Genomic DNA, 22706 nt, shown 5'->3' on the forward strand with positions numbered 1-22706 from the left:
TCAGAGGTGCAGAATTGTCAGAGAGCCTATTTTTATCAGCGTTTTCCTATTCTACACTCTGACTCAGGTGACTGGGCTTCTTTTTCTTCATTTAGTCTTTCCCTTTCACTCCTGCTCCCTGTTTAAACAGGCTTATTTCCACCGTGAATCCTTTCTGCTGTCCATCCGTTTCTCCTAAATGTTCAAACTTGTGTTTTGGGTTGAGCCTTTCCAAAGATTAAGGCTTTGTTACTGATCTCTATCTTCAACCAGCTGCGTATACAGTAATAAAATCTTCTGGTCATCTTACCACTTTATACTCTGCCATTGAACTCTCCTTTTCTCCCTCTGTGTAATAGTGTTGTTTGGGGACCCCTGGTGTTGGTCATGGGTACTGCAGAAATTGGTATATACTGCATGGGTTTGGTTTGTTTTATTTATTTATTTATTTTTATATCACCACAGAAATACATGCCCACTGCAACTGCCAATGTTTGTCACCTTCCAGACACCCACAAATATTTAATTGAACCATCACACATAGTTTCCACTCGGACAACTGCAAACTGGCAATGTTGACCAGCCCCCTTCCACTCACTGCACTGAATTTTATTGTATTTTTATTTTTTTGTTTGTTATGGTGTGTAATCTCTCCACGCTTCACTGGCTTTTTGTGACTCCACTCTGTCATCCTACTCTTGATTCCTGTTTCTTTCCGCATTCACGTGGTATTTGTGTGGTCTTTCACTGGTCCTGGTAATTTGAACTGCCTCTACTCTCTCCTGGTCTGTCTTCACCCAGAGGAAGTGGAGAGACAATGGTCATATTCATTCTTCCTTGTGACATGCGTTTGGTTTTTCGTTTGCCTGGTTTGAATAATTCAAATTATAAAGTTGAAACCTATTGGCTTCTTAACACCTGACATCTGTCTTCCCTCTTTTTCTCTCCATTGTCTCCTCTTTCAGTGGACCGCATTGTGGGTCTGGATAAGGTGTCTGGCATGTCTGAGATGCCCGGTGCCTTTAAGACCCGCAAGGGCATGTTCCGCACTGTGGGCCAGCTGTACAAGGAGCAGCTGTCCAAACTGATGGCCACTTTGAGGAACACAAACCCCAACTTTGTTCGCTGCATCATCCCCAACCATGAGAAAAAGGTATTGGAGAAATTCTTTGAGTGTGTTTCTACCACAGGAACTTTCCCAGGGAACCAAGATACTTTTGAGGAACTGAGAAACTAGATCTGGGTTTGGACTGAAGGAACTAGGGGTTAAATGTAGTTCCTGTCTGATAGTTCAAGTGTAAAGAGAATAAAAGTCCCTTCTGCAGGAGTTGAAATCTACATCTATGTTTCTCCTTTACATTCATTAAGTCACGCAACAATAAATACATAGAACAGCAGAGCCACTCTGTCTTTTCCCATGTGAAACAAGTCCTTGGATGTGGTTGAAACCCATACAATAATGTGCAAAAGGAACTTTTAGTTCTTGAGGTAAGCTCCTCTGGTTCGATAGTTGTTAGTGTAAAAGTGCTCAAAGCCACTGTGCACAATGGAGCTGTTGGTCTGTTTTGCTGCACTGCTGATCAGCAAATGATCCCCTTTCTCAGGCTGGTAAACTGGACCCCCACCTGGTTCTGGACCAGCTGAGATGCAATGGTGTGCTGGAGGGCATTCGTATCTGCAGACAGGGCTTCCCCAACCGCATTGTTTTCCAAGAGTTCAGACAAAGGTATCAGAGTAATACTGTTCCCAGTGTGTCTTGTTTTCTGGCAGGTATGTGTAAAAAAATAAAATAAAATCTTGTGATCTGCCTCTCTTTAAGATACGAAATCCTCACTCCCAATGCCATCCCCAAGGGCTTCATGGATGGAAAACAGGCCTGTGTGCTCATGGTAAGAGGGTCTACAGAATTCTGGCTAAGCTGCACAATAGCTAGTCCCTCCTAAATGTGATTGATCAGTGTGTTTCCTGTGCTTTTAGATCAAAAGCCTGGAGTTGGATCCCAACCTGTACCGGATCGGCCAGAGTAAAGTGTTCTTCAGAGCAGGAGTCCTCGCTCACCTGGAGGAGGAGAGGGACATGAAGATCACAGACATCATCATCAGTTTCCAGGCCTGGTGCAGAGGCTACGTGGCCCGCAAGTAAGAAGAGACGATCACCATTTTCTGTGACTCTGTTGTCTGTTCCTGTTACGGCTACTGACAGTATACTGTATACCAGAGCATTATTTGAGCTTACACTTTCACTTAAACAAGACCTTTGTTGTATCGCAGCCTTTATCTTAACCAGTTTTGTTCTAAGAAATTGGCCCTGTGGAACTCCTAATATACAATTTAGAAAAATATCACAAAAGTCAAAGGGAATTACTTGTTTATTGATGTACAGCATAAGATTAATGCTTAGTCGTTACATGTGTTGCACTGAACTGTATGGTAATATGAAGTGTGATTGTCTGAGTCTGTCTAATATTGCTTTGTAGGGCTTTTGCCAAGAGACAGCAGCAGCTGACTGCCATGAAGGTGATCCAGAGGAACTGTGCCGCTTATCTTAAACTCAGGAACTGGCAGTGGTGGAGACTCTTCACCAAGGTGAACCACAGTCCCTGACAACATCTTTGCCAACATTTTGGTTACTGTGCTTTTCACGCTCATGCCCATGCCTCTCCTTTTTTTTTTTCTAACTTCCCTTATTTCCACCACTTTGTCCTCAGGTTAAGCCTCTGCTGCAAGTCAGCAGGCAGGAGGAGGAGATGCTGGCCAAGGATGAAGAGTTGAATAAGGTGAAGGAGAAGCATTTGTATGCTGAGCAGCAGCTTCGGGATATGGAGGACAAACAACAGCAGGTAAACTTTGAAAAACCACGATCTCAGTTAATTTCATTTTCTGTTCTATGTCAAGAAATTGGCATCTTGTCTGTCCATATCAAATAAATTTTTGGATGATGGAGGTTGCTGCATGTTTGATTCAAATTAACTGTGCAAGATATTAAAGCCATCTTTTTGCTCTGCTTGCAGCTGTGTGCAGAGAAGATGGCCCTGCAGGAGCAGCTTCAGGCTGAAACAGAACTCTGTGCTGAGGCAGAGGAGATGAGAGCCCGTCTGGCTGCCAAGAAGCAGGAGCTGGAGGAGATCCTACATGACCTGGAGGCCCGTGTGGAGGAGGAGGAAGAGCGTGCTTCTCAACTCATGACAGAGAAAAAGAAAATGCAGCAAAATATTGGAGTAAGTAGGAAAGATTTGCTCACTGTGTACAAACACTATTTTAAATAAGTTTGCACCGTAAACACTGATTAGCCTTACCAATCCTAACATTTATCTGCACACAGGACTTGGAGCAGCAGCTGGATGAGGAGGAGGCAGCCAGACAGAAGCTCCAGCTAGAGAAGGTTACCTTAGAGGCCAAGATGAAGAAGATAGAAGAGGATGTTATGGTTCTAGATGACCAGAACAACAAACTGAACAAGGTTAGGATGAACTATAACTAAAAGCTATTACCGCTGGGATTGACATTGTGACTAGTCCGTTACAGTAGAGATGACGTCTTTTTCGTACCGTCTACCCTGTTTGTGAAAACAGGAGAAGAAGTTGTTGGAGGAGAGGATCTCTGAGTTCACTACCAACCTGGCAGAAGAGGAGGAGAAATCCAAGAGCCTGCAGAAACTCAAGACCAAACATGAGGCCATGATCACAGACCTGGAGGGTAGGAAGAGAACACGATGGAGGGACACAGTTACTTAGATGATGTCACCACAGATGCCACTGGTTCTAAGCAGGACAAGGTGTTATCACAGTTTCCAACTTTGAACATATTTTTTCCTCGCAATAATCTCGTGTTTTTTGTGTCTTTTTATTTCCTTTCTGTCAGACCGTCTGCGTAGGGAGGAAAAGCAGCGCCAGGAGCTGGAAAAGAACCGGCGCAAGCTGGAGGGCGACTTCACTGAGATACACGACCAGATTGCTGAGCTCCAGGCCCAGATTGCTGAGCTCCGTGCACAACTAGCTAAGAAGGAGGAAGAGCTTCAGGCAGCACTGGCCAGGTCTGAATGAGTCATTATTTGCCATTGTTACCCTGTCCTCGGTCTGTTAATCAGGAGTAGTATTGTAGATAGTTTAAATCAAATGCATGATGGAAGGAAGAACGCCCTATTTCATTTACTGATTTTTGCTAACCTGCTTAAGAATCGAGGAGGAGGCAGCGCAGAAGAACCTGGCCCAGAAAAAGATCCGTGAGATGGAGGCTCAGCTTTCTGAACTGCAGGAGGATTTGGAGCTGGAGAGACAGGCCCGTGCCAAGGCAGAGAAACACCGCAGGGACCTGGGAGAAGAGCTGGAGGCTCTCAAAACTGAGCTAGAGGACACTCTGGACTCTACTGCTGCTCAGCAAGAACTCAGGTAGAAATAACTGATCTATGGCAACAACCAATTGTGTTACATGACATTATTTTGAGTCTTGACACAGGCAGATTAACCTCTGATCTCCCTGCTCAGGACCAAGCGCGAGACGGAGGTGGCACACCTTAAGAAGACTCTGGACGAAGAGGCCAGAGTTCACGAACAGCAGCTGGCTGAGATGAGACAGAAACATGGCCAGGCCTTTGACGAGCTCAATGAGCAGCTGGAACAGGCTAAGAGAGTAATTAACTATTTGATTTCTCCATAATGCACATTTGTTTTTTCACTACAGAAACCATTAATGGTTGTCCTTTCGTGTAGAACAAAGTGTCCATAGAGAAGGCCAAGCAGGCTCTAGAGTCTGAGAGGAATGAGCTGTCCATTGAGGTGCAGACGCTGATGCAGGGTAAGGGAGACTCTGAGCACCGCAGGAAAAAGGCTGAAGCCCAGGTCCAGGAGCTGCAGCTCAAACATTCGGAGAGCGAGCGCCAGAGGGTGGAGCTGGCCGAGAAACTGGCAAAAGTGCAGGTACATCTCTTCGAAAGGACTAATTGCAAAATAAAAACTATTTACATCTGTGAACAGTAAAACATGACCTTTTATGTGATGTCATCGAGGTGATAACATTGCTAAGCAGACAATGTGTTCATTTTGTTGTCCTACTGTCCACAGGCTGAACTGGATAATGTAAACTGCCTGCTGAGTGATGTGGAGGGCAAATCCATTAAGGTAGCAAAAGACTACTCTGCTGTGGAGTCCCAGCTGCAGGATGTTCAGGTACGCAGACATACTAGGTGTTAGTGAGTAGTTCTTAATTTATGTCCCCTAATTTTGTCTGTTTTTTTTTTTTTCTTACCTGTTTCTAGTTGCATTAGTGCTGTAAACAACTGCATGACTTTCATTTCAAATACCCAAATTCCCAGGGTACTATCCGAGCACTTGTTGATAATATGTAAACTGATAATCTACAAAGCCAATGAAACTATAGTTGTGCATCCTTGAGTCTGTTGGTCAGAGTATGCATCCCTGACCTGCAGTTCTTCAAGGACACTTAAAACAAAACATAACTCATTTTTCATATAGGACTGTAGCCTAAAAAGCAGGGACATATCCTCCTAAAATGTCTTTTAGCTGGTTTAATCTTGTAAATTTCTGTGAAGCCATTTGTGGTGTAGTGACAGGCGGAGGTGAGGGATTAATTCACTTTAATTTGATTCTTGTCAATGCTGTGACAGTATCTCAGGCAGTTTTTTAATGCTCTTACTGAGGAAATTGTTTTATGGGGCGTAATAAAACCAATTAGACAATTTTCGTCTTTTCTATAAAAAGATTCAACAACCTTGTCGGTAATTCAAAAAATCACATCTATTTTTGACAATATAAAATGCTACTGCTAATTGTCTACTTGCATGTAATTCAACTTTTCATGTGTGTGTTTACAACAGGAGCTCCTCCAGGAAGAGACACGTCAGAAACTGGCACAGAGCACACGCCTGCGGCAGGTGGAGGATGAACAGAACAACCTGAGAGAACAGCTGGAGGAAGAAGAAGAAGCCAAGAGAAATGTAGAGAAGCAGCTTCAAATGGTGCAGGCTCAGGTAAGAGCAAACACATGAACGTGTCTCTCACACTGCCATTTGGTCTGCTGCTATTAACCTGGGATATTTTTGATGTTTAAGTGACACCACTTCTTTCCTCATAGCTTGCTGAGTTTAAGAAGAAGGCTGAGCAGGATGCAGGTTGTCTGGAGAGCGCTGAGGAGGGGAAGAAGAGGCTTCAAAGGGACCTGGAGGGAGTAAACCAGCGTCTGGAGGAGAAATGTGCTGCCTTTGAGAAGCTGGACAAAACCAAGACACGTCTTCAGCAAGAGTTGGATGACCTGCTGGTGGACCAGGACCACCTCCGACAAATTGTCTCCAACCTGGAGAAGAAGCAGAAGAAGTTTGACCAGGTGAGAGATTGCATTTATTGTATGTGTTAAATGGATAGGCATCACAGACAGAAGCAATTGATATGTCTTTCATTTTGTTAATTTGAAATGTTAGGATTTAGGTTTGACACTGTCATCCTGACTTTCTGTAGATGCTGGCAGAAGAGAAGAACATTTCTGCCCGCTATGCAGAGGAGCGTGACCGAGCTGAAGCTGAGGCTCGTGAGAAGGAGACCCGGGCACTGGCTTTAACTCGTGAGCTGGATGCTCTGATGGACGCCAAGGAGGAGCTGGACCGCAACAACAAACTGCTGCGGGCTGAAATGGAGGACCTTGTATCCTCTAAGGATGATGTTGGAAAGAATGTAAGCCTGAACAATATATTTTTTCAGAGGTGTGTTTGTGCCTGGGTGTTCCTGCTCCCACAGTTGTCCTCATCGCAAATCCTTCTCTCCATTCCTGCAGGTTCACGAGCTGGAGAAGTCCAAGCGTACTCTGGAGCAGCAGCTGGAGGAGATGAAGACTCAGCTGGAGGAGCTGGAGGATGAGCTGCAGGCCACAGAAGATGCCAAGCTGCGTCTGGAGGTCAACATGCAGGCCATGAAGGCTCAGTATGAGAGAGACCTGGCAGGGCGTGATGAGATGGGTGAGGAGAAGAAGAGAGCGCTGGTCAAACAGGTACAGAAACAAATCTCCTACATGTTAACTGTTTCCTGTGGGGAAACTAGTTCTAGACTGATGCCCATATTCAGAGAGAAATCAGGAAATGTCTTACGCAGTGGGGCTTTTCAAAAACTGAAATGAAAGATGAATCATATTTGACCACATTTAATTGAAACTACTTTCATGTATAAATTTCAAAGGGCTTGGACATTGATGCTTCTGTAATGTAGGAGCAGTATCTTGGTTATGGGTAATATGACGTGACTGAAACGAAATGTGCATCGTACAGGTGCGGGAGATGGAGATGGAGCTGGAGGATGAGAGGAAGCAGCGATCTGCAGCCGTGGCCGCTCGCAAGAAGATGGAGCTGGACCTGAAGGAGCTGGAGGCAGGCATTGACATGGCCAACAAAAACCGTGACGAGGCCCTGAAGCAGCTGAAGAAACTCCAAGTGAGTCACTTGTTGGAATATCTTCAGCCCATCAAAAATGTGTGTTACGTGTCTGAATACTAATCATGTAGTTTGTTCCCACAGGCCCAGATGAAAGAGCTTATCCGGGAACTGGAGGACACTCGCATGTCCAGAGAGGAGATCCTCGCCCAGAGCAAGGAGACTGAGAAGAAGCTGAAGGGCATGGAGGCTGACATGCTCCAAATGCAGGAGGTCAGCTTGCTCATCTCATCAACTCTTTACTATTGCCCTGCCCTTTGTTTCACACTTCTACTCATTGTTCTCTTCAATCATCCCTGTGCAGGAGTTGGCAGCAGCAGAGCGAGTAAAGAGGCAGGCCCAGCAGGAGAGAGACGAACTGCAGGATGAGATTAACAACCAGGCCGCCAAGAAGTAAGACGTCTCTCAAACTGTAGCAAAATGGCTAAACTGTCAGCTGTGTAGCTGTTAGTGACCACTTTGTATTCTGTATCCTCCTTCCCGCTTTTCTTCATCTCTCAGTGCTCAGGCCGCAGAAGAGAGGAGACGGCTGGAGGCTCGTATTGCCCAGCTGGAGGAAGAGCTGGAGGAGGAGCAGTGCAACACTGAGCTGACCAACGACCGGCTGAAGAAAGCAATGCTGCAGGTCTGTGGACACGAGCGTAGAGCTGCTGGTTACAGTGTCACGTTTTATCAGTAAAGGATTTCATGAGAAGTTCATCAAGGTTAATTCCAGAAAAAAATATTGATTGCTAGTCATTTGTAGTTTTTCTTTTTAAAAAGGAAGAGAAATAGTTTGATTTTAAATGATTGAGTCATAGTGAAACTTCTTTGAATTTTGTATTTTTTGTTACTTTGTTAAAGACTGACCAGATGAATGTGGAGCTGACAGCAGAGCGCAGCACCTCTCAGCGTGTGGAAGGTGCTCGTGCCCAGCTGGAGCGTCAGAACAAGGAGCTGAAGCTGAAGCTGCAGGAGCTGGAGGGGACAGTCAAGTCCAAGTACAAGGCCAATATGGCTGCCCTGGAGGCGAAGATTGCTCAGCTGGAGGAACAGCTGGACATGGAGACCAGGTGAAGATAGGATAGGAATATTACACCGCTTACATTTGCGTACTCGGTTGCCTTTTTTTTTTTTTTTTTTTTTTAAATACATACAAACATGTGTGTATATGTGTGTATATATATATATATATATATATATATATATATATATATACAATGCACTGTAGCACATTATTAGATTAAACCTGAACCAACTATAACAGTAAAATGCATATTCTTCATTAATGCACCAATACTACTAGAACTGCACGCAGGTATTTCAGGGTCCAAGCAGGAAAGCTTGGAGGCTTAGGATTATATAACGCTAACAGGGACCATTTTCCTGAATTACAAAGACTTTTGCTTTCCATACTTTAAGCACATTTTGATGATACAACTTTTGCGCTGAAAGTGACAGTAGCTGCGTGACATTATGTTTTTAGTCTCACCAATGCTCTCTCCTGTTGACTCAGGGAGAGGCAGACTGCCACCAAGCTTGTGAGACGCACAGAGAAGAAACTAAAGGAAGTCATCCTGCAGGTGGATGACGAGAGACGCAACACGGAGCAGTACAAGGACCAGGTTAGAGGTTTTCCTTCACCTTGTGATTCCTGGAAACCTGGTGATTCACACACTGCTCCTCTGCAGTATACAAGATGTATTATGAGGATCAGCATACATCTAACTTCTCCTGTGTCCAATTTCAGGTTGACAAGTTGAACTCTCGCATGAAGCAGCTGAAGCGTCAGCTGGAGGAGGCAGAAGAAGAGGCTCAGAGGGCCAACGCCAACCGAAGGAAACTGCAGAGGGAGCTGGAGGATGCCACGGAGTCGGCAGACGCCATGAACCGTGAGGTCACTACCCTCAAGAACAAGCTCAGGTATGAAGAGGGACTGCAGATTCCCAAAAGCTCTAATTTCTGTCCAGGTTTTGACAGATAGTCGAGCAGTATTTAAAATATCAACCAGTTCTGCTGTATGTAAATGTAGTCAGAAATCATCGCTGCGCAGCACAGTGGTGCAGTGGTTAGCACTGTCGCCTCATAGCAAGAGGGTTCCAGGTTCGCATCCCGGTCTGGGCCCTTTTATGTGGAGTTTGCATGTTCTCCCTGTGCCTGTGTGGGTTTTCTCCGGGTACTCCGACTTCCTCCCACAATACCAAAAACATGCACGTTAACTTAAGTGGCTACTCTAAATTGCCCCTAGGTGTGAGTGTGAGAGTGTGTGGTTGTTTGTCTTTGTGTGTTGGCCCTGCGATTGACTGGCGACCAGTCCAGGGTGAACCCCGCCTCTCGCCTGTAGTCAGCTGGGATAGGCTCCAGCTCCCCCCCGACCCTGATGGATAGAAAATGGATGGATGGATGGAAATCATCGCTGTATTTATTTGTTTTGGTTTTTTTTAGGCGTGGCGATCTCCCCTTCACCGTCCGCCGCACTGTTCCCCGCACTGGCATTGAAAGCGACGAAGAGAGTGAGCCCAAGAGCGAGACCTCCGAGCCCAAGCCTGAATGAAGAACCAGAGCTTCACTTGACTCCTTTAGAACTGCATCAGAAATTGGCAGACCCTAATTCACACATGAGCACACATTCCTGCACCTACAGAACAGAGAGGAACACAAACATGAGAATGTTTTTGGAAGTAGAGACAGGGATTCAGCTGATTTCTCCAAGTTTAGTCCCTGCGACAGTCTGATCTCTCCAACACTGACAATCTATGCATTCTGAACACACTTTCACACATACAGTAGTCAGTAAACTGGGACAATCACCATGCTGACAAATACATGTTATTTTTGGGCCAATTTTTTTTGGTTTACTTCATTTTTCACTCTGGGAAAAATCTAAAAAAATAAAATGATATTTTTATAAGTAAACATTCCAGTTCTGATAGCCCTGATGTAGGATCTATTTTTCTAATTGAAGAAAGAGAAAACAAGAAATTTAGGTAAATGAAGACGGATTACTGGAAGGGGACCAAAGTAATATCTCAGTCTATAGAATTGTATTGTATGCAGAAGTTTTTATAATGGTTAAGAATGGAAGTGCTTCATGTTTATTATTCTCTCGCTCTCGCTTCAGTTTATAATGAAGATTTATATGCTGAAATGTATTCCATCAATTTAGCTGCAGTTAGTACATGTGACTATGCTTTTGAGCTTAATAATTTGATATGCACACATTCCATGTGGAGGCAGGTTTCAAGCAACACAATTGGACACTGATTGACATGAAGTGAAAGCATTTGATTGTGACTGTGCTGAAATTTCTTAATTTTGCACTGAGATGGAAGAAAACACTTATGCCTAGACAAACCTAGATAAAGATAAACCACTGTATTTGTGTGTTTCATTGAACCATTGGACGTTTTGCAAAAACCTCGCACATGCTCATTCAGCAAATGCACAGACTGCCAACATACACTAAGGCCTTAAATACAGCTGCATTCTCCTAGGCAGGGTGGTTGGCTCTTTTTCTGGACATGCATTGATTTTTACTCCATCAGTGTTTTTGTTAATGTTCAAGTTAAAGTTTAAATGTGGTGGTGGGGTTGCTTATTACTCAGAGCACACACTGTATTCTCAGAGCACAGCTTGTTGAGGGAGCGCTATATAAGGTTGTTACAATCCAAAGGCTGATTGAGGAGGAATGGATGTATTTCATCACTGTAACCTTTGTATGCCATAATCTGGCTAAGACTTCATATAAATATGGGGCTTTAAGATGTGGTCTGGTATGGAGCTGATGTGCAAGCTCTCTGTCAGGATCATGTTAACCCCTCGCAGGCTGTGCTCATTGGCGGCTTTTGGCTCACACTGCTGGGAAGTGAGAGGAGTGTGTTGTTACTTCATAATAACAGCTCACAGTGCACTTAAAAATGGAAATCCAAATAAAAAAGCTGCATCTCCAACAATTTTTCTATATCATTTGTCTGTCTGCACCTCTGGAGTGGAAATCATGTTGTGAAATGTTGGTATTATTGCAATTAAAGAAGCTTTCTAAACTGCTACATGTTGACCACTTGTGTTTTTTTTAACAGTTAATTACTGAGGTTTGTTTTCAGAGGCTTTTAAGTCAATGATTTGAAAGAACAGGTGAAGTGTGAAGCCCAGAGCTTGACTCCTCAGAGGGTCACAGTTGTTTGTGAAATGACGTATTGTCGCCAGCAGAGGGCAGTCAGGAGCTTTTATAAGAAGCACAAGCAAGTCAGAACCGGTTTCATCAGGGGGTCAGGTATGGAAAACAAGGATAGAGAAATTTGGGTGAGAGCTCTTTATATTTTTTAATATTGATATAGTAAATATTATTCTTTATTATAAGACAGTCCTATTTTAACAGTTTAAGTCATGACATGGCTGCAGAGTAATACAGTGTTGTAGTGTTTCTTAAGTATTTTCCTGTCACTAGAACAACATTTGTGATTCAAATAATGACCGAAGCCCCATTGAACTTGTATTCATGTGGTTATTCTGCAGTGGAATTCACTTTTTGTACTTTTTTACAAACATTTAAAAGCGTGTTTCCAGGTTTAAAATAATGCATATGAAAATACACATTAAAACATCATTAACAGTGATGAAAACACTCTGGAAGATGTCATTCTACATTATTTCCGTGACGACGCTTTCCTAAAAGCATAACGTCGCTAACGATATTTTTGATTGTTTATTTTCCTGAGAAAAACTTTTAAGGGTTTTTAGTAATCACGGTGAGTCTAGCTTCACCGTCTGGGTGCAGTATCTTATAAATGGAGCTTTTGACGGAGCGTGGACAACTTTGTGGACCCGTGTGAGTTTAGTTCACTAACGTAAATGAATTGGTTAATATTCACGCCACGGTCAGCCGATTAACCAATCAGGAGCCAGAATACCCTGCGTGGGCGGGGTTTTGTCATTGTTACGACACGCCGCGTCGTCAAACAGGAACCGGCCGGTTAACTTATCTATGGCACCAAGGCGTCCAGTTATCATGTTTTATGCTTCAGCACGGAGCTACAGTCATCACAGTCACAAGGATGTTCGAGGACATTTGACTTCCTTGAGGGAATTGACTGATTGAGGGGTGTGGAGCCGCTGCTCTGTGAGAAGAGGAAAAAGAACACCGGCTGGTTTTAGGCCTACCATCATCATCATCGTGTCCTTTATGTCTTTATTGAAGTCTTATAAAAACGCAAGGGTTTTGTCAGTTGCTTTACTCTTGTGATATCAGTCCGTGCGTCAGTGTCCTCACACTGCAGAAGATTTGAGCAGACAGGCTATAGAGGGTAAGCAACAGAGGAACACACCTGAGGGATTTCTTTATGCTTATGTTTGCTTGATATAAATTGATAATTCGGGCACATTTTATAAGGTCAGAAATCAGAATAAGAGCGTTAATAGGCTACTCATACTTTGACCAGTGACAGACTGAGTTCTGAATGTATAAAATGTTGAACTGCATCCTTCCTGTGAAAGTATTTTCAAATTGTTTCTGTGTTGTTCGGTGATAGACAACATCTGCTTTTATTTTCTATTAATGCAAGCAGATTATATGTGTTGTCGCTGTGTCTCTATAGTGAAAAACATTACTAAATTATTACTAAAACTTAAATCTTACAAACATCCATTTAGACTTTCAAGACCACCTGTATTGAATCCATCCCTACCCGTAGAACTCCAGTGCATCAGGCTTTCTGCACACACACACAGACACACACATTGCATTACTGCACATTTACAGTCATATGAAAAACATTCAGCAGAGTGACAGGCACTAAATCCATCCTAATATGTAGTGCGGTGATCTTTGTTTAGTTAATGAATGGCTGTGTGTTGTGTGTGAGGTGGTCGCAAATAGGAAACATAGTGTGGGTCAGGTGATCTGTGTATTTAGCCTGCTGTGTGTGTTCAGTCATGTGCAGCCTGATGCAGACAGCAGGACTGTGCACATCATCTGTAAGAGATGCTCAGTAGGCAAAGACTGTATCGTTTACATGCTTTACTGAAAGGCCACTTCTGATTTCTCCTCTCTCTCTTTTTTTTTTTAAGGTGTGGAAACCTTTTAGAGTGAAAAATCCATAAGAAGAGGAAAAACAGAAGAGTCACCCTCCTGAAAAACTATGGAACTGTCACTGGTGAGTTTTTCAGCTGGAGCAATTCTGTACAATTTAGTTTATCTGAGGTGAGGTTTCATCCTGTCTGTCAGATAACACCAGTCTGACCCGTTTTAGCGTTTTACCCTCGTCTCTCAGAGGGAACATGCAGGGAATCCACAAGCAGTTTTATTGCAGCAGATAAAGTGAAGGAGGGCGGGTGAAAGGCTGCTGGATTAGGGAGGCAAACTGTGTTGTTACATTACAGCTGAGTAATCAAAAGTGGACATGGACTTGGCGGCGTTTGTTTTTCAGTGGCTAGCACAGCGTATACCCGCTGTGAAAATAAAGAATAAGGAAATCAGATCTAAAAATGAAAAATGTTAGTTTAACCTGCATGGTAATTAATTTCCTGATCGTGAAAATTATACTTTAAATCAGAACGACTGAGACCAAATCTGCTTTTGACCTGATAATAAAAAATTCTTTTAATGTAAAAAACCAAAAAACAAAGTACAAAATACACGCATTGTAAAAGAGTGAATTAACATCCTCAAAGAACCAATAATTGAGGAACTGATGTCATTTTGGGACCTTAAACACTTCACTAACAGCATACCATGACTAATGTTACATAACAACTGTACGTGTTGAATGTCTTGGGGCTTATCAATAGCTTTGGGGCCAAGGTTGTCGATAAAAAAATCATAACTTAACACATTCTGTGAAGACTTAATAGTTAGTTTGGAAAATAATTCGGTGACTCAGCTGAAAGGCTCAAACTTACTAGGCATTCTAATGCTTTTTAACTCGTATCATCACTAGCTGCCACCTGTCTGTCGCCCATTTCTTTGCCCCCGTAACTCTTCTCTGCTCTCTCCCTTCAGGCTCACCCTGCTATCAAAGCCTTCATGTGCGGCTCCTTCAGCGGGACCTGCTCCACGCTGCTCTTCCAGCCTCTCGACCTCGTCAAGACCCGTCTGCAGACTTTGCAGAGCAGCGTGCAGCCTGGGTGAGCCTGCATACACACACACACACACACACACACACACACACACACGAGCACACAGACACACACACAGAGTTATCAGTGTCGTTATCAGCACATGGGATCCACATTAAAGGTGGATCTGTTATTTACCGTTGATCACTTTCTGTCAGCTCATCTGAATGTTCTCTTTCAGTTCGGGCAGAGTGGGGATGGTGACTGTGGTCCTGAGTGTGGTGAGGACTGAGAGGCTGCTGGGACTGTGGAAAGGAATTTCACCGGTTAGAACATCTTTGTGTCTTTTCCCCCCTCCTCCTGTCTTATTGAAAGTCTGCGTGTATGTCCACGGATTCGCCGGCTTCAGATTTTCCCTTTTCTGACTCTTCTCTGTCCTCTGTCTGCTCCTCTAGTCCTTTGCTCGGACCATCCCAGGAGTGGGGCTCTACTTCAGCACCTACTACTCTTTAAAGCAGCACTTCTTCCAGGACAGAAGCCCGAGGGCCATAGAGGCTGTGCTGCTGGGAGGGGGGGCCCGGACTGTGGCAGGGGTCTTCATGCTGCCAGTCACTGTCATCAAGACACGCTTTGAAGTAAGCAGATGTGTGTGTGTGTGTGTGCTGTGGACAAAAAATGCTCCAATACACTTGAACCAGTGGGTGTGTTAGGTACCCCCCATCAACACCTGCCATGTTCCAAATGTTCACTTGAACTTAAATTGGACTACGTCACCATCGCCTTGAAATGTTAATTTGCTTGGTCACTTGCATCGCATTAGCTGCTACTTGAGTTTCACATTATATCTGTTCATGGGTTACTTTGAAACAGTTATTTTAATTACTTAATTATTATTAATTAATTTTTAAAGCTATAATTGGAAAAAAAAAAAAAATTCACACCACTATAATGCCACCAATCAGTCTGTTTTATTTAGTTAATCTCAATTCCTGATTGTCATCCCAAAATTCAATATGGTCACATTTTTATGTTATTATGAAAGTATTTTATTATTAATTCGCATGAAATACAGTATTAAGGATGCTCACAGTACTGTGGGTCAATAAAGGCATCAGTGTGCATTTAGAGAAAATCCTTTGGTGTATTTACAGCTACAGAACCCAGTGATGTCCATGGAATAAGCCGACCTCTTCTTTAACTGCATACACGCGCATATGAAAGGCATCTGTTACTTTGAAGGAGCCTCCATTCAGCATTCCCACAGTGTGAATCAGAATAGGAGTGCAAACCAGACTGACGGCAAAGTGCTTCATGAATGAGTTTTGATGAAGTGTGCTATTGGTCAGTTGTGTTATGTGCATGTTGAACTTAATGTGTGTGTGTATGTTTTTGTGTTTCAGTGCGGCAGGTACAATTATGGGAGTGTGACTGGAGCTCTGCGCAGTGTGTGTCAGACTGAAGGTCCAGCAGCTCTGTTCTCTGGCCTGATGGCCACTCTCCTCAGAGACGTTCCTTTCTCTGGTATCTACGTCATGTTCTACAGCCAGACCAAGGACTTGTTGCCTAAAGGTAAGGGTGCACCCAGGGCGCATTCAGTAATAACTAGCAGCACGTGGAGTTATTTTTTTAAAAAAAATCACAAAAGCAGGGCATGAAAACCCAGTAAGTGTTTGGATCTGTTTTTTCTTTGCATTTAAAGTTCCAAAACTAAACAGGTATTTGTTTTTAACTTATATTTCATGTCTGTCTTTGCAGAAATCAGCACATCTGCTTCCGCCCCCCTGGCTAACTTCAGCTGTGGGATCCTGGCGGGTATACTGGCCTCGCTGATCACCCAGCCTGCCGATGTGGTTAAAACTCACGTCCAAGTGAATCCACAGCTTAGGACAGTAGAAGCTCTCAGATACATCTATGTGGTAACTGTCTCACTCCTCTTCTACTTCAGATTTTCAACTCACATGTTTTCTGCTTTATTATCTTGAACGACACAATGAATCATTATGTCTGATGCCTGTTCTTGTTCTTGCATCTCGTCGTCTCTCTCTCAGGAACATGGACTCCGGGGGTTCTTCAGAGGGGCAGTTCCACGGGCCCTGAGGAGGACCATGATGGCCGCCATGGCGTGGACCGTGTATGAGCAGATGATGGCTCGTGTCGGATTGAAGTCCTGAAATAGAGATTGGACGAAGAGAAAAGAAGAGATTGAAAGTCAAGTCACAGAGTGAAGACAGCAGTGAGTAAACAGGAAGGAACTGCTGAAGTGCAGACGAGCCTGGCAGTGTTTTGCTTGTAAGTGTGCCAAAGACTTTCCGTGACTTACAGTATTTCACCACAACAAGAGATGCAGGCGGGCGAGCGAGGAAAGTGTACGCCTATCATCTGAATGACTAACATGCACATTACAGTAGAGATGTGGAGGATTTGCTCCATGATGTGCTTTTCTTGTTTATGGCTGAAGATAAGTGTGGGCTTTTTTGTGTTTTCGTAACTCTGGAAAAAAATCTTTCAAAATTATAAAGGTATGCTGTGAACCTTATTGCACTACAATTTGTAAAACAGATCCTGATCCTTATTGAGTTTGGACTGAGATTTTTTTGAGAATGCTGCAGAGGGAGTCGTGCGTCTCAGGTTTATCACGGCTGTTACATGTGATCTCAGAAAGACTGCAGTGACAGGAGCTGTCATTACTCAAGACAGTGTCCCAGATACGCTCAGACCTCTACAATGCACTTTAACCCCCAGTGCTTCTGTCGTGGACCTGTTTAAAACCTGGAGACCCTCTTAAGTGTCTTTCTTGTAACACTATGTATATTTATATTCTGACAAATAATATGTTCTTTCACTGCATTAATCTGCCTTTAAAATATCATTTTTGTTTTTGATATTTGTTTTGAGTGTATTTTCATGCGAAGATGTTGACTATTGTTAAAGCGTTCTACTTTTTAAGATGATGTTTTGCAGAAATAAAACACTGTATACTATATCTGCATGGAACATGAACCCATTTTTTTTTCAGTGTGAGTGATTTAACAGAAAGTGGCAGCCTCACACTAGTGCCGGAGGCCTGGCTGATCTCTGAAATGCTGTAGTCCGGATACGGCAGCTGTGTTCTCGTGACATACTGAATTGCTGACCCGGGCGATACATGGGTCACTACGACACAACAGACACAAATATAAGCTTGTTTCAAACAAGTCCTACTTGTATGTGGAACCAGAAATGGGCAGGGGCAGACATTATTTCGATACGACTGGTTTATTTATTGGTCAGGCAGCAGTGTTGGAAACCGAGTTACACACTTTGCAAAATGAGAATTGCCAACACCAGAACAGGCAACCACTTTCTTGAAAATGAAAGCTCTCTCCTACTCAAGTTCAATTACCTGAAGTGCATCTGTACTTTGTCACTGTGCTCTCATTAAATGGACTTGAGATAAAACAGTGGCGGACCCTGTCAGTGGGATGGCAGACTGGTTCAGATGTGGCGTAAAGCTATCACAGGCACTTCCAAAAGATTACAAAGACATACTGCTCAGCATAATGCAGAGGACTGCTAGAACATGAAGGCCAAAGACTTATCATAGCTCTGTTAGACAGAGATAAGCAGCACAGGGGGTGTGGTGCCATGACATCAAATGGGAAATAAGCTATAAGGAGTGAAGACCTGTCAGGCTAAAGTAAGACTTTAAGCTACATAAGATGAGACACCTGCTGAAAATGTCACATCTGTTGATTTTTTCACTGTTGACCAGTAAAGGGACAGATATAGGAAATCTTTCCTGTCACATGCCTGTACAATAACAGCTAAAACCCTGCTCTAACATACAGTCACTAGGCACTTTATATGTTTTACACACTCGGTTCACAGCACCTTACATTCTGCTTTATTTTGCACAACATGACACTGTTTATCTATTTACCTACCTATCTATCTAAATCAGTCATGTAATATGGGATCTGATTCGGTGTGTGAATTTGTGTCATAATTATAGGCGGTATTTTGAAAGCCTAAAATCGCAGCCTGTAAATATTTTTGCTTTGAGTGAGCAATGCACATCAATAATGGGGTACTTTAAGGTGACAACCTGGATTTTTCCCTGGAAACAACTCCAAAACATGTCATCAATGTGGTCATGTGACACACCACCCCATTCCTCCTTGGCCTTATTTGTAAGATCCATTTGCTCTGGTGTCCTTGATGTTGATCCAAACCTGTTTTGAATCAACAACATTAACCAACAAACCTACTTATCAGCCTGAGAGTCCGTCCAGTGTCCCACCACAGTTCCCCTCAGTGTTATTTGTTTCTTCTGTGTCCTTATAGGATTGTAGTATAATCAGTGGTGGAAGAGATAATCTGATCCTTCGCTTAAGTAATAGTAGGACTGTTAAAACCACATTGTGCAAATGCTTCACTACATGTAAAAGTCGTGCACTTAAAACTTCACTTAAGTAAATGTATGTTGTATGTCTCAGCAAAATCCTACCAAATGTTAAAGTCCTCACTGTGCAGTAGCACGTTCAGTGACAGTGTTTTGTTGTTATATCTGATGTTTCTGGATTAATTTAACTACAGAATTAATGTGTATTTTACATTTTACTGTTGTAGATGTTTAAAGGTTGTGGTTGTTTAATCTACAGCAGTGAATCATACTGTGTAAGATCATCATAGCCTGTGAGAAGCACTTTCTTTTTATTTAGCTTTGGCAGAGACACACATAGACACATAAAAGAACACTTCATCCCTAAGTTTATCACAAACATTCAGACTCTACACATTTGGGGATACATTTTTTACATTTCCCCCACACATTGGGGATTTTCACTGGACGGGAAAGGTTTGGATCACTGTAACCTGAAAATTCCACCATTGAGTACAATGCACGACTTCCAGCACATAAGACACGTTTCATTGAAATTATTTCTCAACTCGTCGTGTCAGTGTGTACATATTGTGTCCCCTTTGCCTGGAACTCTTTATCTCTAGCAAATATTGTTGCAACACAGGTCAGTCTTTCACCGAGGAGCCAGCGTCTCAGCATTGTCTTAATATGGTCTTTCCATCTCCATTGTCTTAATATGGGATACCCATCCGACCCGTGATTCGACCTCTGGTAAACTCCTCTCCAATCATCACGACACATGGCACGAAGCCCCACCTAGTGGAGAACTTGCAGAATTACACGCGCTACGGTCACAATAACTAACCAATCACAGGCTTGGAAATTTGGTATTTATACTACGTCATTTCCTTCCAGCGCCCTCTTTTTCACCGTGTGGTCAGACTTCCATACGGCGTTGTTTCGTGGTGAGTTTTTATACGATACTATTTTGGTTTTAAAGTTTTAAATAACATCACGTATATGAAGCACTGTCAAGTTGGTGATTAAACACGCTACAGGGCAGCATACGCGCCATTCTTGGCGTTTTTATCGTATTAAAATATCTCGACGTAGGTAATGCTAATGTCATAGCTAGCTTGCTAGCCTTTGACACGCGCTCATCTCGCAGTGTTCCCCTCGCGCCTGATTATAAATACTAGCCCGGTTTTATTAATTGGTAGCAGTTACATTTAACATGGGTGGTGTAAAAATGAATTGAGTGGATGCCCATTCGGTTTACAGCGTAGTTTTACGTTATTAAAGGCCGCCTGAAACCCGGATGCCTTTAGTTAATGCCTCTGAGCATGCTTGAGTGCCATGTTAGCATGACTCCAAAATCTCATCAGCTTCAGGTTTTGTAGTCAGCAGTTCCCCCTGACCTCCCTTACCAAGAAAGTAAATAGTCATGATTTTTGTGCGACGTTGTAAAGTTTTAAGACTGAACAGCTTGCGCACACACACAGATATTGTGACGTAAACTTGCCACGATCTGACCAGTACTTTTCATCCTTTTGCCAGCTCTCCCATCTCACTCGTAACGCAGGGAAAGTGGTCACGATGTCCGGAAGTCTGGATGTCCTTCAAATGAAGGAGGAGGATGTGCTGAAGTTCCTGGCTGCAGGAACCCACCTGGGAGGTACCAACTTGGACTTCCAGATGGATCAGTACGTGTACAAGAGAAAAAGTGACGGTGAGTTGTGGAAGAAGGCGTAGCATTTGTTTATTGGGCCAAGTGAAGTGATGGAGTTAAGACTTTAGGTGTCTTTTCAAGATGAGGCTGTTCAATCAGGTTATAAATAACTATGGAGTAAGAATGCTGTGGTTTTCCCTCAATTACCAGGTGTGTACATCATTAATCTGAAGAAAACCTGGGAAAAGCTGCTGCTGGCTGCCAGGGCCATTGTTGCCATTGAAAACCCAGCTGATGTGTGTGTCATCTCCTCCAGGAACACTGGACAGGTAAACACTGTCGTGTGACTTCAATCGGACATGCTTCATGGACTGTGATATGCACTCTGTTAAAGCCGGGCACTGATGTCAGTGTTCAGGTGTCGGAAGTGTGCAAGAGTGAGCTGGCCGGGTTTTCGCTGACACCAATAGGACTGCTGTCCAATGACTGGGGTTTGATAGTAACCTGAGCCACAGTTTCAATTGTCAAATGAAAATAGGCATCACAATTTCACTAGGATCTTGAGTATAACCTTTTCTTTTTCACCACTACTTCAGAGAGCAGTGCTGAAGTTCGCCTCTGCCACCGGTGCCACCACCTTCCACGGTCGGTTCACCCCTGGTACATTCACCAATCAGATCCAGGCAGCTTTCAGGGAGCCCCGTCTCCTGATTGTGACAGATCCCCGTGCTGACCATCAGCCACTGACTGAGGCTTCCTATGTCAACATCCCCACCATTGCCCTGTGCAACACTGACTCCCCACTGAGATACGTGGACATCGCCATCCCCTGTAACAACAAGGTGAGACCCACTGAAAACAATTGTCAAATTTATTATTTCTGACAAAGAAATGCTTTCTCTTCTCGGTTAATCTGTACACCTTGCACACTGTTGGAACCCAGCACTGTTCTGTCTGTGTGGTGCAGGGCGTAGGATGTGTGCTAAATAAAAATGCTTGGCTTCTAACCTCCTCTCTGAACCACAGGGGGATTGGTATAGGGGTCTTGCCACAAAATAAATCAAACTCTTATATCCCGATGCTTCTGTGGATAGCATGGGAAAAAAGTTAATCAAAGCAAGTGTGTTTTTTACTTTGGTTATCCATAGCCAATCTGTCTATGTTGCAGGGTCACCACTCTGTGGGTCTGATGTGGTGGATGCTGGCCAGGGAGGTTCTGAGGATGAGGGGAACGATCTCCAGGGAGCACCCATGGGAGGTCATGCCTGATCTGTACTTCTACAGGGACCCTGAAGAGGTGAGACATGCATTGCACCTTGAAAAATGTACCCTGGCTTGAGTTTTATAAGGGTCTCATGAGTTTATTTCCACATTTTAATGCGCATCTTTTCAATGCAGATCGAGAAGGAGGAGCAGGCTGCAGCTGAGAAGGCTGTTGGAAAGGAGGAGTTCCAGGGTGAATGGAGTGCCCCCGCAGCCGAATTCACCCAACCTGAGGTGGCTGACTGGTCTGAGGGTGTTGCTGTGCCATCTGTCCCCATCCAGCAGTTCCCTGCAGGTAATTTTTGCTTTTATTAACCAAGATTCATCTTTATTTGAATCTGTTGAAATTTGATTTGATGTTTGTACCTAACCTCACTAATCTGTTGTACTTTGTTACCTTTGTTACAGCTACTCCTGCTGTAAAGACAGGTGAGATCTTCTCTGGTATGTTTTTATAGAATTTCAAATATGAACATACAAGTATTGATTTTTCAACTTAAATTTAAATTATTGTTTCCCTGCAGAGGACTGGAGTACTCAGCCTGCCACAGAGGACTGGTCCACTGCCCCCACTGCCCAAGCATCTGACTGGGGTGGTACTGCTTCTGATTGGTCTTAAACCATCAACTGGCACCAATAAAAGTGTTGTTTACACTTTCACTGCACTGTTCTGTTGATTCATTTCATCATGATAGCCTTAGTGTTTCTTTTATCAAATGCAGCCAAAGATTATGATACGGCCAGTGGAACTTGTGACACTTGGAGTAACTGGTACTGTGGTGCTAATACACGACTGATTACTGCATTCGATATAGTACAAAGCCAACTTCCTCAAAACCACAGGGAATTTATTTTCTCTCAAAATAATGTGCTTTTGTTAAAGTGTAACAAAAATTACTTAAACTGTGGGACATCAGAGTTTAGTGGGAGCTACATCATTTACACAAGCAGAATTGGATTATTGTGATTAAAATGGATCTGAAGTGTGAC

The 22706-nt window shown here is 43.3% G+C and overlaps 3 protein-coding genes and 1 non-coding gene across 6 annotated transcripts in view; all 4 read left to right on the top strand.

Moving 5' to 3' along the window:
• LOC124074013 (myosin-9-like) overlaps positions 1-11438 on the top strand; it is a 31342-nt gene extending 19904 nt beyond the window's left edge. For both annotated transcript variants that reach the window (XM_046416629.1, XM_046416630.1), the window contains 26 exons: positions 945-1132; positions 1584-1705; positions 1799-1868; positions 1957-2117; positions 2456-2564; positions 2687-2818; positions 2990-3196; positions 3301-3438; positions 3551-3674; positions 3840-4011; positions 4154-4366; positions 4463-4607; positions 4688-4894; positions 5039-5143; positions 5812-5964; positions 6069-6317; positions 6449-6661; positions 6762-6974; positions 7249-7410; positions 7495-7623; positions 7715-7803; positions 7912-8035; positions 8254-8462; positions 8906-9014; positions 9140-9312; positions 9835-11438. In XM_046416629.1, the coding sequence (XP_046272585.1) occupies positions 945-1132; positions 1584-1705; positions 1799-1868; positions 1957-2117; positions 2456-2564; positions 2687-2818; positions 2990-3196; positions 3301-3438; positions 3551-3674; positions 3840-4011; positions 4154-4366; positions 4463-4607; positions 4688-4894; positions 5039-5143; positions 5812-5964; positions 6069-6317; positions 6449-6661; positions 6762-6974; positions 7249-7410; positions 7495-7623; positions 7715-7803; positions 7912-8035; positions 8254-8462; positions 8906-9014; positions 9140-9312; positions 9835-9943 (4025 nt within the window). In that variant the 3' untranslated portion in view covers positions 9944-11438. The remainder of the gene's footprint in view (positions 1-944; positions 1133-1583; positions 1706-1798; positions 1869-1956; positions 2118-2455; positions 2565-2686; positions 2819-2989; positions 3197-3300; positions 3439-3550; positions 3675-3839; positions 4012-4153; positions 4367-4462; positions 4608-4687; positions 4895-5038; positions 5144-5811; positions 5965-6068; positions 6318-6448; positions 6662-6761; positions 6975-7248; positions 7411-7494; positions 7624-7714; positions 7804-7911; positions 8036-8253; positions 8463-8905; positions 9015-9139; positions 9313-9834) is intronic.
• A 114-nt stretch (positions 11439-11552) lies between these two features.
• Positions 11553-16973, top strand: LOC124074015 (mitochondrial glycine transporter A-like). Of its 2 annotated transcripts, none has more exons than XM_046416632.1 (8): positions 11553-11691; positions 13456-13541; positions 14387-14511; positions 14684-14768; positions 14898-15077; positions 15843-16011; positions 16198-16358; positions 16491-16973. In XM_046416632.1, the coding sequence occupies exons 2-8, from the start codon at positions 13527-13529 to the stop codon at positions 16611-16613; spliced, it is 858 nt and encodes a 285-aa protein (XP_046272588.1). In that variant the 5' UTR covers positions 11553-11691; positions 13456-13526; the 3' UTR covers positions 16614-16973. The 2 variants fall into 2 exon arrangements, with proteins under 2 accessions (XP_046272588.1, XP_046272587.1); XM_046416631.1 differs by lacking the exon at positions 11553-11691 and adding an exon at positions 12534-12692.
• Positions 16974-19596: 2623 nt separating this feature from the next.
• Positions 19597-22376, top strand: rpsa (ribosomal protein SA). Its single transcript, XM_046414607.1, has 8 exons — positions 19597-19749; positions 20342-20513; positions 20664-20782; positions 21050-21295; positions 21622-21750; positions 21852-22011; positions 22125-22145; positions 22241-22376. Exons 2-8 carry the CDS (start codon positions 20381-20383, stop codon positions 22333-22335), a joined length of 903 nt encoding a protein of 300 aa, XP_046270563.1. The 5' UTR covers positions 19597-19749; positions 20342-20380; the 3' UTR covers positions 22336-22376.
• On the top strand, positions 20831-20970 carry LOC124074052. Its single transcript, XR_006845770.1, has one exon. It is a non-coding gene; the product is annotated as a small nucleolar RNA SNORA62/SNORA6 family (small nucleolar RNA).
• Positions 22377-22706: the final 330 nt, after the last annotated feature.

Source organism: Scatophagus argus, chromosome 16 (genome assembly GCF_020382885.2).
Source record: "Scatophagus argus isolate fScaArg1 chromosome 16, fScaArg1.pri, whole genome shotgun sequence".
In the NCBI taxonomy this organism is placed as follows: Eukaryota; Metazoa; Chordata; class Actinopteri; family Scatophagidae; genus Scatophagus; species Scatophagus argus.